The sequence below is a fragment of the Vombatus ursinus genome, unplaced genomic scaffold, assembly GCF_900497805.2.
Source record: "Vombatus ursinus unplaced genomic scaffold, bare-nosed wombat genome assembly UNPS02014804.1, whole genome shotgun sequence".
In the NCBI taxonomy this organism is placed as follows: Eukaryota; Metazoa; Chordata; class Mammalia; order Diprotodontia; family Vombatidae; genus Vombatus; species Vombatus ursinus.
Genome location: NW_020954582.1, coordinates 13,907,176 through 13,919,591, shown reverse-complemented (window position 1 = coordinate 13,919,591; position 12,416 = coordinate 13,907,176). Strand labels below are relative to the sequence as shown.

At 41.8% G+C, this 12,416-nt stretch overlaps 1 protein-coding gene across 1 annotated transcript in view; it reads left to right on the top strand.

Annotated features, from left to right (window-relative positions):
* The window catches only part of CACHD1 (cache domain containing 1), a 248,537-nt gene that overhangs the window by 179,498 nt on the left and 56,623 nt on the right, over window positions 1-12,416 (top strand). Inside the window, exon 10 of the mRNA XM_027873998.1 lies at window positions 4,940-5,089. Within this exon, the coding sequence (XP_027729799.1) occupies window positions 4,940-5,089 (150 nt within the window). The remainder of the gene's footprint in view (window positions 1-4,939; window positions 5,090-12,416) is intronic.

Below are 12,416 nucleotides of genomic sequence, written 5' to 3'. Positions count from 1 at the left end.
CCATCTTGGATATGTGGGGTGAGCTGTAGTGAGGAGTCCAGGATGATGCCTAGGTTGGGAGGCTGGGGGACAGGGAGGGTGGTGGTGCCCTCCGCAGTAATAGGAAAGGCTGGGGTGGGGTGGGGTTAGAGGCAAAGGTGATGAGTTCATTTTGAACACGTTGAATTTACGATATCTACAAGTCATCCAGTTCGAGATGTCCAGTGGACTTATTCATAACTAGAACAGCCCAAGATACGATGGACTACATCTGGTGGCAGTGGGCTCCCTTTCGCTGCAGTTGGTCGAATAGAGAGTATTGCTAGGATCCTGTAAGCTGGTCTCATTCATTACGTGCAGTAGACGGACTTGGACCGAATGGCGCTTCGTCTCCTTCTGATTCCTCTTCCTTTTTCCCTCTACGTCCTCCCCGGTGGTGACGGTTGTTGTCCAGCCATTCCAGCTGTGTTCAACTCTTCATGACCCAGTTGGGGTTTTCTTGGCGGAGATACTGGAGCGGTTTGCCATTTCCCTCTCTTGCTCATTTTACAGATGAGGAAACTGAGGCAAAGGGGGTTAAGTGACTTGCCCAGGGTCACACAGCTAGTAAGTGTCTCAGGCTGGATTTGAACTCATGAAGATGAGTCTTCTTGACTCCAAGCCTGGCACTCTATCCCCTGTACCGTCTTGCTGCCCAGTGTAGGCTAAGGAAGTACATCCAAACCATATGAAAGAAGAATCAACTGAAAAGGCTGGGGTTCTAAAGCCATGGATCTTTTTGAGATTTCTTCAAGTTCAAGGTCATTCATTCTTTCTCTTTTCTCCTTCTTTGTCTCTCTCTCTCTATGTGTCTATCTTTGTCTCTGTCTCTCTCTACCTCTTTCTGTCTCTGTCATTCTTTATCTATCTCTCTGTCTCTGCGTCTGCCATCTCTTAGCATAGGCTTTATTTTTCCCAGTCCTATGGCTGAGTAACCAGGAAGGAAACTGCCCTAGGAAGTCCACAAATAAGTGGATCTGAGCTTGTCTGGTCTGCCATCTGTCAGTCAGTCAACAAGCACTTATGAACTACTTCATAAATGCTAGAGATAACAAAGAAAAGCACAAACAATGCCTACTCTCAAACGGCCTACCTTCTAATGAAAGGGGCAACATGACTAGCTATGTACAATCACAATATATCCAGAGGTGACGGGAGGTCATCTTAAAAAGGATGGCCTCAGAGCTAGGTGATGGCCCCAGTGGGTAGGGGACTTCTCAAGGCCTTCTGAAGAAGCTCACTGTTTTCCCCAATTGCTATAGTTCTACCCAAGGATTCAGGGAGTCGTAGTATCATATAATATATCTGTGGATAAAGTATCATATAATGTTTTAAGCACTTTACAAACATCATCTCCCTTGATCCTCGCAGCAATCCTGGCAGGTGGGTGCCATTATTATCCTCATTTTGCAGATGAGGAAACTGAAGCTCAGAGGCAGCTAGTAAGTGTCTAAGGCAGGATTAGAGCCTGGCCCAGAGCACTGCCCACTGGTTCATAGTTGATAGTTGCAGAGCAGACACGCTCCTTACTCTCTGTGAATCTGGGAAATGCCCTGGAATAAAATAAATGTGCTTGGCTGGTGACCAGATCTCTGGTTTCACTTCAGCTGGGTGCATGAGTCTTGCTGTGAGGGGGTGGGAGAGGGGGAGGGTGGAAGGGTTCACTTTCTGAACCCAGATCGGCTCCCTGGAGGCTCTTCCCCATCACTGAGAAGCCCTGATGAGGCCTCAACTGGCAGGAGGAGCCTGAGTCCTTCATCCTGATGTCAGCATCTGTGGTCGCATTAACAGGCCTAGATGAGGGGCTATGCCCTGAGGGGATGCCCATCTCCCCCCTGGGGCCTTTTCTCCTGCTTGGCTCATGGGCTCACCATAATGCTGGCCTAAAGCATTCTGTGCCATCCTGAGGTTCCCATATGGGCACCTTGGCGGGGCTCATTTAATCAAGTTGGAATGTAGCAATAACCCATCCTGTTGGAGAGGGACATGCCCCTCCCAAAGCCTGTGGGGCTGGTTCTCCACAGAGACAGCGACAGCAAGAACACTGGATTGGGAGGCAGAAGTCTTGGATTTGAATCCAGTTTCAGATTTCTACTACAGCCTACAAGACTTTAGGCAAGTCACTCCCTTTCTGTGAGCCTCAGTTTCCCCATCTCTAAAATAAAGTTTGACCTTTAAGATCCCTTCTATCTCTGGAAGGATGAACCAAGAGATGGTAAAGATTCTCTTGCTGCAAAAAGGTTTCATGCAATTTCCCTGGGGTCAAAGCTGGTGTGCCTGAGGGGATTAATCACGTTTCAGGATTTGTTTTAACTTTCTCAGCCAGAAAATTTCAGAAGGAATGAAAAGGTAGAAACCTTTTGTGTTCAAGGATCTCCTTCCACCAAATTTGACAAAGCGACCACATGTCTTAATGGATGGAGTATTGAATTCATTTAAAAAGACCTAGGTGCGAATCTCGCCCTATATTCTCAATACTCTGTGACCATGGACAGGTAGCCCTCACCTGCCTCACCCTTCCTGTGAAGGTCAAAGGAGATTGGACATATCAAGCAATAGCTTGTACCTCATCAAAATATCTTCACAACAATGGAAACCAAATGAAACCAATAATTGAGTAGGCTTTGAACAGAACAAAAGCAGGTGAGTTCAAAAAAGTGGAATTTACAAAATGAGAGTCATCCCAGGGGATTCTCGAGCTTTGTGGTGAGGGTAAGCTTAGCAGGAGGAAAACTGCTTCAGTGACAGGCAAAAGAAAACGTGAGAAAGTGAGCTCATAGGAAGGCAGGAAGCACACACAATCTCAACTCATTTGGTCGTACTTGGCAGAAAAGCTAGAAAGAAACTAGAGCACAGAGAGGGTTCCTTCTAGGAAGAAACTGAGGAACAGGGAAGTCAGGCAGTCTATAAACATTTATTAAGCTCCTACTTCTGTGCTAAGTGCGAGGAATAGAAAAGAAAAGAAAGACAATCCCTTACGCTCAAGGAACTTATTATCTAGGGATAAAGATAACACATAGAAGGAGTTGAAAGGTGGAGGGATAGTTCCCCAGCATGGAAGCCTGATGGTCAAGTCCAGAAGAGTGCAGCCAGGTGGGGAATGAAGAGGGCCTCAGTGCGCTCCTTAAATGGAGAGTTGGAGGAAGAGCTCTCCATCCCCAGCCTCTCCAATCAAAGGGAAGGCCTCAGGGACAGGAGGGTACTAAGGAAGCGGGAGTGCCAAGACTGAAGCCATCATCCTGGCCATGATGGAGAAGTGCTTGCAAGAGAAAACTGAGGCACAGAAGGACCGAGTGACTTGACCAGAATCGCACAACTGGCAAGTGCTGGAGCTGTGTTTCAAAGTCACGTCTTTAGACTTGAAAACCGGAGTTCTCTTGACTCCACCTTGTTGCCTGTGATAGTTGGCAGCCTGTTAGTGAAGGAATAAAGAGAAGAACTATTCACAGTAGAGCACATTCTATTACCTATTAAGCAATCAGAGCACAGCAGTCTGACATTGGTCTGGAAGTATTCAGTGGAGCCTTAACCTTTCTTCAATGGTCCTGTCCAAAACAGCACGTTAATTGATCGCTATAATGATTACAGCATGTCAGAGCTGGAAGGAGCGTCCAAGGCCAACCAGTGCAGCCTGGACCTGAACAAAAGTCCCAGTAAGACCCCCCCGACCCCGACATGTCAGCATCCAACTTTTGCCTGCATACCTCTTGGGAAAGAGAACTCATTGCCCCCTAGGGCATATATGCATCATTCCACTTAGGTTAGCTCTCAATATTAGAAAGTTTCTCTTTAGATCAATCTGGAATCTGCTGTTGTTGTTGGGTTTTTCTGGCTACTTTTTCACCTAAATGCATCTTCTTCATTTAACCAGTAATTTTAATGACCCTAGGTCATTGAGAAAATTTCAAACTACATTGAAATCTGTTGAAGAAGGTAGGGAAGCATAAGATGCATTTTAGAAAGACTTTATTCAAAATAGTCTAAATGTAGTGAAGCAGCATGCCCCAGAAGTCAGCTTTGGTTAACTGGAAAATTCGCTTTTTAAAAGCATTCTCTGAAGATCCATGATAACTGAAATGTTGTCGGGTGTGAGGACCATTACAACTAAAAGGAAGATAGAGTCAATAGATAAGAAAGTTACATGAGGATCATTAAAGGAATGGGGAATATTTATTCTGGAAAAAGAAAGACTAACAGAGAGAGGAAATGAAGGCTATTTTCACATATTTAAAGAGCTATCTAATGGAAACAAGATTAGAATTTTTTTGGTTTGGCCTCTGGAGGGAAGAACTGAGGAGAGGCAGATTTGGGCTTGGCATCAGAAAAAAACTTCAAATAATTGGATCTGTCCAATAGTAAATGGGCTGCCTTATCAAGTGGTGGCTTTCCTGGAGGTCTTCAAGCAGAAGATGGATGACTGTTCACCAGATATGTAGTAGTGGGGATTCCTTTATGGTTGAATTAGATGGCCAATGAGGTCCCTTCCAACTCTCAAATACCATGATTATGTAAGAATGGAAACAATGGATAATAAGATAATAGCTTATAATATTACCAATCTTGAGCTGGAAAGGAGCCTATAGGCAATTGAATTCAACCTCCTCATTTTGTAGATGAGGTAACTAAGGCAAGTAGAGGTAAGGTGACTTATCCAAGGTCACACAGGGAGTGTGTGACTGAGCTGAGGTTTGAATCCAGGTCTACTGACTCCAAGTCCACTGTCTTTTTTTCCACCATGAGGAAATTGAGGCACAGAGGGATTATGTGATTTGCCTAGGGTCCCACAAAAAGTACCTGATTGGTACAGGATTTGAACCTAACCCTTCCTGACTCCAATCCAGTTCTCAATCAGAAGGAGGTTTGAATGGCAGGCTCCAAAATGAATGGAAATGTAACATCTGATTTGTGTGTCTTTGTTCAGATACAGATATGGTCATCATCTACCTGTCAGCGGGAATTACATCAAAGGAGTCCTCGGAAGAAGATAAAAAGGCAACACTCTGTGTCATCAACGAGGAAAATAGCCTTCTTAACAACTCAGTGATGATCCTCACCTACGCCCTCATCAATGGTATGTGAGGCTTTCCAGATTTTTCCCTCTTTAGATAAAAGTTCTGACTCACTTTTTAGAGCTGAGCCAGGTCTGTGCTCATCTGGCTACTTCTGAAATAAAAGAAAACCAAGAAAATCCTCTCCCATTTTTTGCTTACTCTTCCATAATGTTGCCACCTCATGTGTTCTTCAAATACGTATCCCTAGAGCCTAGCACAGTGCCTGGCACATAGTAGGTACTTAATAAAGCACCTAGTAATGATGGATTCATTGATCTTGATGACTGATTGAATACTGCTACCAGAATTCTCCTTCTTGCCTACTAAATCCTGTCATTTACATATTCACTGTATTATTTGGGGGGGGGGGGAGTGATTGGATTTTGTATTTAGAAGACCAGGAATTGAATTGTGGCATTGCATTTTGCTGCCTGTGTGACTTTTGACATCTCACTGACCCTGTCTAAGTCTCTGTTTCCTCTTATATAAAATGAGGGAGTTGAATGGATAGTTGCTATTGCCCGTTCTGGCTCTAAATGTGGACATGGAAATTGTCATTTGTTTCCTGTAATACTTCATGCTGGATCAGAACTCTTCACTATAGAATGCTTCTGGTCTCTCTTATCATTTCCTTATCACTCAGCCTGTCATCTCTTCGACCCTGCTTACTTTTCTTCCAACTACTGCCTCAAACGCTCTTTCCCCCTACACTCAATGACAAGCTCCATCGTACTAGAACGATATTGTTCTTCATCCTTCATTCTCGAAGAGGCCCAATGGCTTCACAAGGGTGATGTCTTGACATGCGCGTGAATTGGATTTAAGTGAGGCAGAGCTAAAAGGACCCCAGAGGGATCTAGGATCAGAAGAAGAGGTAGGCTAGTCCTGGGAGCAGAAGCAGTGGAGGGCCTGCCTGCTTCTTCCACTGACATCCGTGCAATGTTGAGAGATTGAGAAGAAGGCCTCCCTCTGGGCCTTTGGATGGACTCCAGGCAGGAGGGATGCCTTCTCATCCTCTTTGAGTTGTTTGCAGGTCTTCTTATCAGCTGGGATCCCTGTGTTGATCAGATCACAATTTTACCAAAGTGAGCTGCAAGGCCAAATCATTTATGAGCTGATGAAAGAAATGAAAGGGGGGATTCAGATTTGTGCATAAGGATCCACACACAACTTCTAGGCTCAATATCCCAGAAGTCTTAGCAGAGTCTTAAGTGTTATAGGATCACCCTTAAGAAGTTGTAGTGATGCCTGACACTAATAAAGGGCTTTAGGATTTGTAAAGTACCTTATATCAATTATCTCAGTTGCTCTTTATAGTAACCCTGTGAGCTAGGTACCACAGATTATCACTCCCACTTATAGATGAGGAAACTGAGGCTCCACAATGCTAAAGAATTTACTTGAAACCACACAACAAGTAAGCGTCAGGGGTAGAATTTAAACCCTGGTCTCTGTTGACTCCATGACCAGCATTCTTTCCCTTACACTATTCTGTCTCTGTAAAAAATTCTATAAAAAAAGTAAATAAACCCACTGCAAGTTTCCCTTTCGCCATTGAAATCATTAAGGAGATTAGGCAAAATCTTTGTTTAAAATCATCTGTCAAATCTCACTAGTGACTCCAGTCATTTGAATTTGTTTACAGTGGTACCGTATGTGAACAGTTTCTAATGCTTTGACCATGTTCCAACAATAGCAAAGTTAAAAAAAAACTTTATTAAATTTCATCCTGTACTATAGATTACAGATGTTTGCAGAACAATGCAGCTCAGTATACCTAAATCCTTCCCAAAGTTTTAAAAACCCTGTAAACTTAAAAGACACATGCTGAGTAAATCACATTCAGTATTCTCTTCTCTGTGCCAAGGGGGGAAAATCATTTTTCATTGGAATGTCCTTAAAGAAGCATTTTATGGTCATTCCTCAAGGCAGTACTGTGTATATTTTCTATTTAGTTACTATAGATTTTTTTAATTACAGCAATGGGGAAAAGAAATGAAAATAAAAACTTCTGTAATAATATAGAAGATATAATAGCTTAGTTGCCAGTCTGCCTTGAGAGGAGTTTTCACGGCAGGAACTCCCTATTCCAAGGTAGTCCCAGGTCTGAAAATAATAATGATGATGGTGATGATGATATAGAATCAAAAAGCGAGAAGAGCCCTTAGCCATTTAGTACAACCCATACTTGAAAAAGAATCCTCTCTACTATCTTCCCAACAAATAGCTATCCATCCTTTACTCTAGTGAGAGGGAACCCACTAAATCACACCTCTTTCCTCTTTGTTCTGCCCTCTGAAGTCAAAGAGAAGACGAACCCCACTTGCTCAGGATGGACTTTCATATACTTAAAGGCCTCCTGTTCGTCTCCCTGCTCCCCAGTTATCTCTTCTCTAGGCTAAAGAGCCCCAATTCCTCCACCTGCTCTTTCTGTGGTGTGGACTCAGGGGCCATCCCCATGCTGATTGCCTTCCCCTATCTTCTTTCCTATAGCATCAGGAAGTGAACATGGTACCAGATGGAGCCTGATTGGGGTAGAGGAGCACTATCAGCTCCTAATTCCCAGCAGCTGTATCTCCCTTAATGTAACCCAAGATCCGCGGGCTTTTCTGGCAGCCACATTATGCTTCTGACCCATATTGAGCTGACAGTTCATAAAAAAAAACCCAACCCACTCTCTTTCAAATTGATATCTAACTAGGCCTCCCTCATCTTGAACTGATGAAATTGATTGCATTTTTTTTTAACCCAGGTATAGGAATATATATGTATATATATGTATGTGGGTAGTATGTATATATATATCCCTATTATATGTCATCTTATTCTATATATTCCAATGCTCAAGCCTGCCAAATTTTTTTTTTGAATCTTAACTTTTTCATCCAAGATATTAACTACTTTCTCATCTTTGTATCATTTGATAAGGAAGTCACCTACGTGCCCATGTCCCATATGCAGGAAGCACTTAACAAGTATTTGTTGACTGACTGATTGTTCATTCTAACCTTCAGAAATTAATGAAATGTTATACAATACAACCAAGTGCCAATCCCTGAGGCACTCCACTAGAGATCTCCTGCTACCTGGACATTATACCATCATGACTCCTTGTTAGGGGCAGTTTTTCAACTAACTCCAAATCCATCTAATTGTACTATTGACCGACTCACATCTTTCCATCTTTTCTGTAAAATTAGAAGAGGCTTTACCAAATTTTTGTTAGAAATCTAAGTAAACTATGCATACAGAATTCAGTCAATATCTCAATTGAGAGAGAAGGGGATAGGAAGGAAGGAAAGATGGTAGCCATCTCTAAGGCAGTGGGCGGGGTGGAGGAATGTATGTGATAATATTGTTGTATATTTGAAAGGAATAGCAAGTTATGTGTAATAGATTTGCAGTTTCAATTTCAGCAGTTCAGCAATCATCTTTTTTGTTATACTATGTTATGGAAGTGCTTGTTTTATTCCATAAATTAAAAATAAAATTATTTTTTAAAAAAATTAAAAGAAGGAAGAAAAAGAAAAGAAGAGATAAGAAAAGATAGAGGTTCTAGTTCCACCCATGACATATCCTGGTTGTGGGACCCTGTCAAGTCACCTAACCTCTCAGGGCTTTAACCAGCTCTCCAAGAGGATAAGTCATAGAGCAGACACTCCTTTGTGTTAATGGAGGGAATTTCCCCATGTGGGAGTTGCCTGTACCCATAAAATCACAAGTCCAGATCCTATTCTTTTCCCTATCAAAGAAGAAGAAGAAAGAAAGAAATACAGTTAGCCTGTCAAATGACCTGTCCTTGAATAAGCAATTACCCTGGCTCTCTGTGTTTCTAAGTTTCTCTTGTAGATATTCACAAACCATTTCTTTAATAATGCATTCTAGGATGCTACCAGAAACTGAAACCAAACTTACTGGTCTAAAGTGTACAGATTCTGCTCTCTTCCCTTTCTTTGAAATTTAAGATAAACTGTTCTCATCCCCAGTCTGACTGTATAGAATTTTTCTTATTTTAGATGACTCTCTAACTCATGATGGAAAATGCTGTCCATCCAGAGAAAGAACTATGGAGTCTGATCAAAGCATACTATTTTCACTTTTTTTGTTGGTTTTTCTATCTCATGGGTTTTCCCTTTTGTTCTGATTGTTCTTTTACAACATGACTAATGTGGAAATGTTTCATGTGATTCCACATGTATGGCCTATATCAGATTGTTTGCTGTCTTGGGGAGGGGGGAGGAGGGGAGGGAGAAAAAAATTGGAACTCAAAATATAAGAATGAATGTTGAAAACAAATAAATAACTATTAGATGATTCTCTAGAATATAAAAGAATCTTTCATTTAAACAGTGGTGGTAGTGACAACAATCTGGTGGGCCTATTCTTTCAATAATTAAGGCTAGTGTTCATCTGCATCTGCCGACTTGAATTCATCAAGGCAGTTAAATGGTCTCTGACTCTATTCTTACTTATCTGGGCTATGTTCATACCCATCTCCTTGGCAGACAAAATAAAATTGAAATAAGATTGAGTAGTTTGGCTTCTCTCTGTTGCATCCTCTCCACACCAAGCAGCTCCCCCCCTTTTCAGTCCTCAGTCTCACCTCCCTCTGAGTTTCGGTTCTCCTAACCCTAATCTTAGGCTACCATACTATCAATCAAGAAGAATTTATTAAACACCTGCTATGAACTAACCATAGTGGTAGGCACTGGGGATACAGAGGCAGAAGGAAAACAGGGAGCTTACGTTCTAACGGGGAGACAGCATATATATCGGCAAGGATTGATGTGCATTTATGATATTCGTAGATAGTAGCATGTACAGAATGTATACATGATGCTACAATTCAGAGGGAGAGATGACACTAGCCACTGGGGGACAGATCAGGATTAGTTTCAGGTAGAAGGTGGTCCTTGAACCTTAAAGGAAACCAGAGATCCCCAGAGGCAGAGGTGAAGGTGGAGTACATTCCTGGCATGGCTGACAGCCATTGCAAAGGTGTGGGGGTGGAAAATAGAGCAGCAAGTAGGCTAGTATGGCTAGACCATAGAATACATGGAAGAAAGTAATGTGGGAAAATCCTTATAAAGACAGGAAGGGGCCATATGTGACTGAGCTTTGAAGGGCACATGGAGGGATCTCTAACTTGATCCTGGAGGTAGTAGGGGTTCATTTGATGGGGAAGTGACATGGTCAGACATGCACTTTAAGAAAATCACTTTGGGGGCTGAGTAGAGAATGGACTCGAGGGGGGAGAGACTGAGGCAGGCAGGGAACCCCCCCTTCCCCAGCAGCTATTGCAGGAGTCCAGGCATGAGGGAATGAGGGCCTGAACTCAGAAAGTGGCTGCAGGGGTGGCATAAAGGGAACATAAAAGAGGTGTTGCTAAGGTAGAAATGACCAGACTTGATGATTGAATTGTGGGATGAGTGAAAATACGTATTCAACCTATCACCAGTCTTCTCCACATGCTTTTTTAGATATTTTATCTTATTTCTATTCACATCACTTACTTTAACTTATTCATTTTAGAATTTAAAGGTCTTCAAAGGTTTAATGCCATTTGAGTATACTTTTAAGCTATCAAAGCAGGATACTGCACTAAGACCTTTGGGACACCCCATATCCCCCCACTACTAAACAAGCCTTGTAACCACTACTAGAAAGGAAAGTTTGGGGGTGGGGATAGTTCAGTCAAACTAACTGCAGTTTGCCTTTGTCTGACAATGTGTATCTTCTTCCTTTCTTATTGTCTCCCACATCTCCAGTGAAGGGAGGGAGAGCACATTATCTGGACTTTTCTACAGTAGCCACTTTGGGTTCCTCAGCTCCCTGCATATCCTCATCAGTCTCTCGAGAGAACCTTCCTTTTTCTTCTTTGTTCTTGTTTCCCTGCGTGTCTCCCAAATTTCACTGGGCTGACTTCTGTGTTCATGGAATACTACCTCTCCTTCCTCTGAACCCTTTCCAATGTGTTCTCCTCAAACCTAGGGAGCATGTTAGAAATCTGGGGATTACTTTGACTATGCGTATTTGTAACAATGGTTTTGTTTTTCTTGATCCTTGAGGGCAGAGAACTGTCTCTGTTTGTATTTGTATTTCTAGTGCTTAGCACAGGGTCTGGCACATAGTAGGTACTTAGTTTAATAAATGCTTGTTGACTTGACTTTTCTTGATTTTCTTGGAGGGGAGTGATGAGAAGGAGAGAAGGCAGATCTTTATATGGATAAAATAAAATTTAAAAATCTAAGATGGAATGCACACTTCTTCCTAAGATTCCTTTCATTTTCAGGTTAGCACCTAGTTCCTCCCTGTTGATGAGGAATCAAATCCATAATAGAATATTTCTTTGATAGAATATTCCTCCACCTTTTGAAAGATGGCATCATTATGGCCAGTGAAATGAGTACCAGTTCTGCTTTTGGTAATGATAGGGCTCTAATAGGCACTGGATAACTGAAGTCCACCATTAATGCTTGATATTGCCTCTATGCTGACCAGGTTTATGATCTGTGTCCTGAACTCCTCACCTTTCCTGTACAGGTGACCTACAGTATACTCTGAAGACAGAATCACTTAGATTCCTCCTCCACTGATCTATATACATGTGTTCCTTACCCTGTATTTCTTCATCTGAGAATATCTTCTTAGTATATAATATTACTCCTCTCTTCCTGTTCTTATCCCATTTCATTTGAAATATATATACCCTCTAGAACCATATTCCAATTATAAGTGGTTTTCATCCCACTAAGTCTAGTGGTATTCATATAAGGTCAAGATTGCCTCCTTACCTTAATGCCTCCTATTCATCCTGCTTGTTTCCTATATTTTGTGTATTTGTTATTAGTATTTGAGACCATAGGTTCTACTACTGAATTCTCTTTTAGATCATGCCTCTTGGAAACATCTGCATATCTTAACCATAATTCTTCCTACATTGTAGCTCCCCTCTGTGATGTCTCGCTTGATGGATATACATTGGCAGTTCTTCTTCTTGTCCTTTTCCTTTCCATTTATAGCCCTTTTAATTAGATTCAGAAGACACCAGACAAATCCATTGTTACCAAAAAGACACAAGACAAATACACAATTATCAAAGACACCAGACAAATACACTGTTACCAAAAAGACACAAGACAAATACATACTTATCAAAGACACCAGACACATACACTGTTACCAAAAAGACACCAAATACACAGTTATCAAAGACACCAGACAAATACACAGTTATCAAAGACAACAGAGAAATACACTGCTACCAAAAAGACACCAGACAAATACAGTTATCAAAGATACCAGACAAATACACAGTTATCAAAGATATCAGACAAATACTGTTAC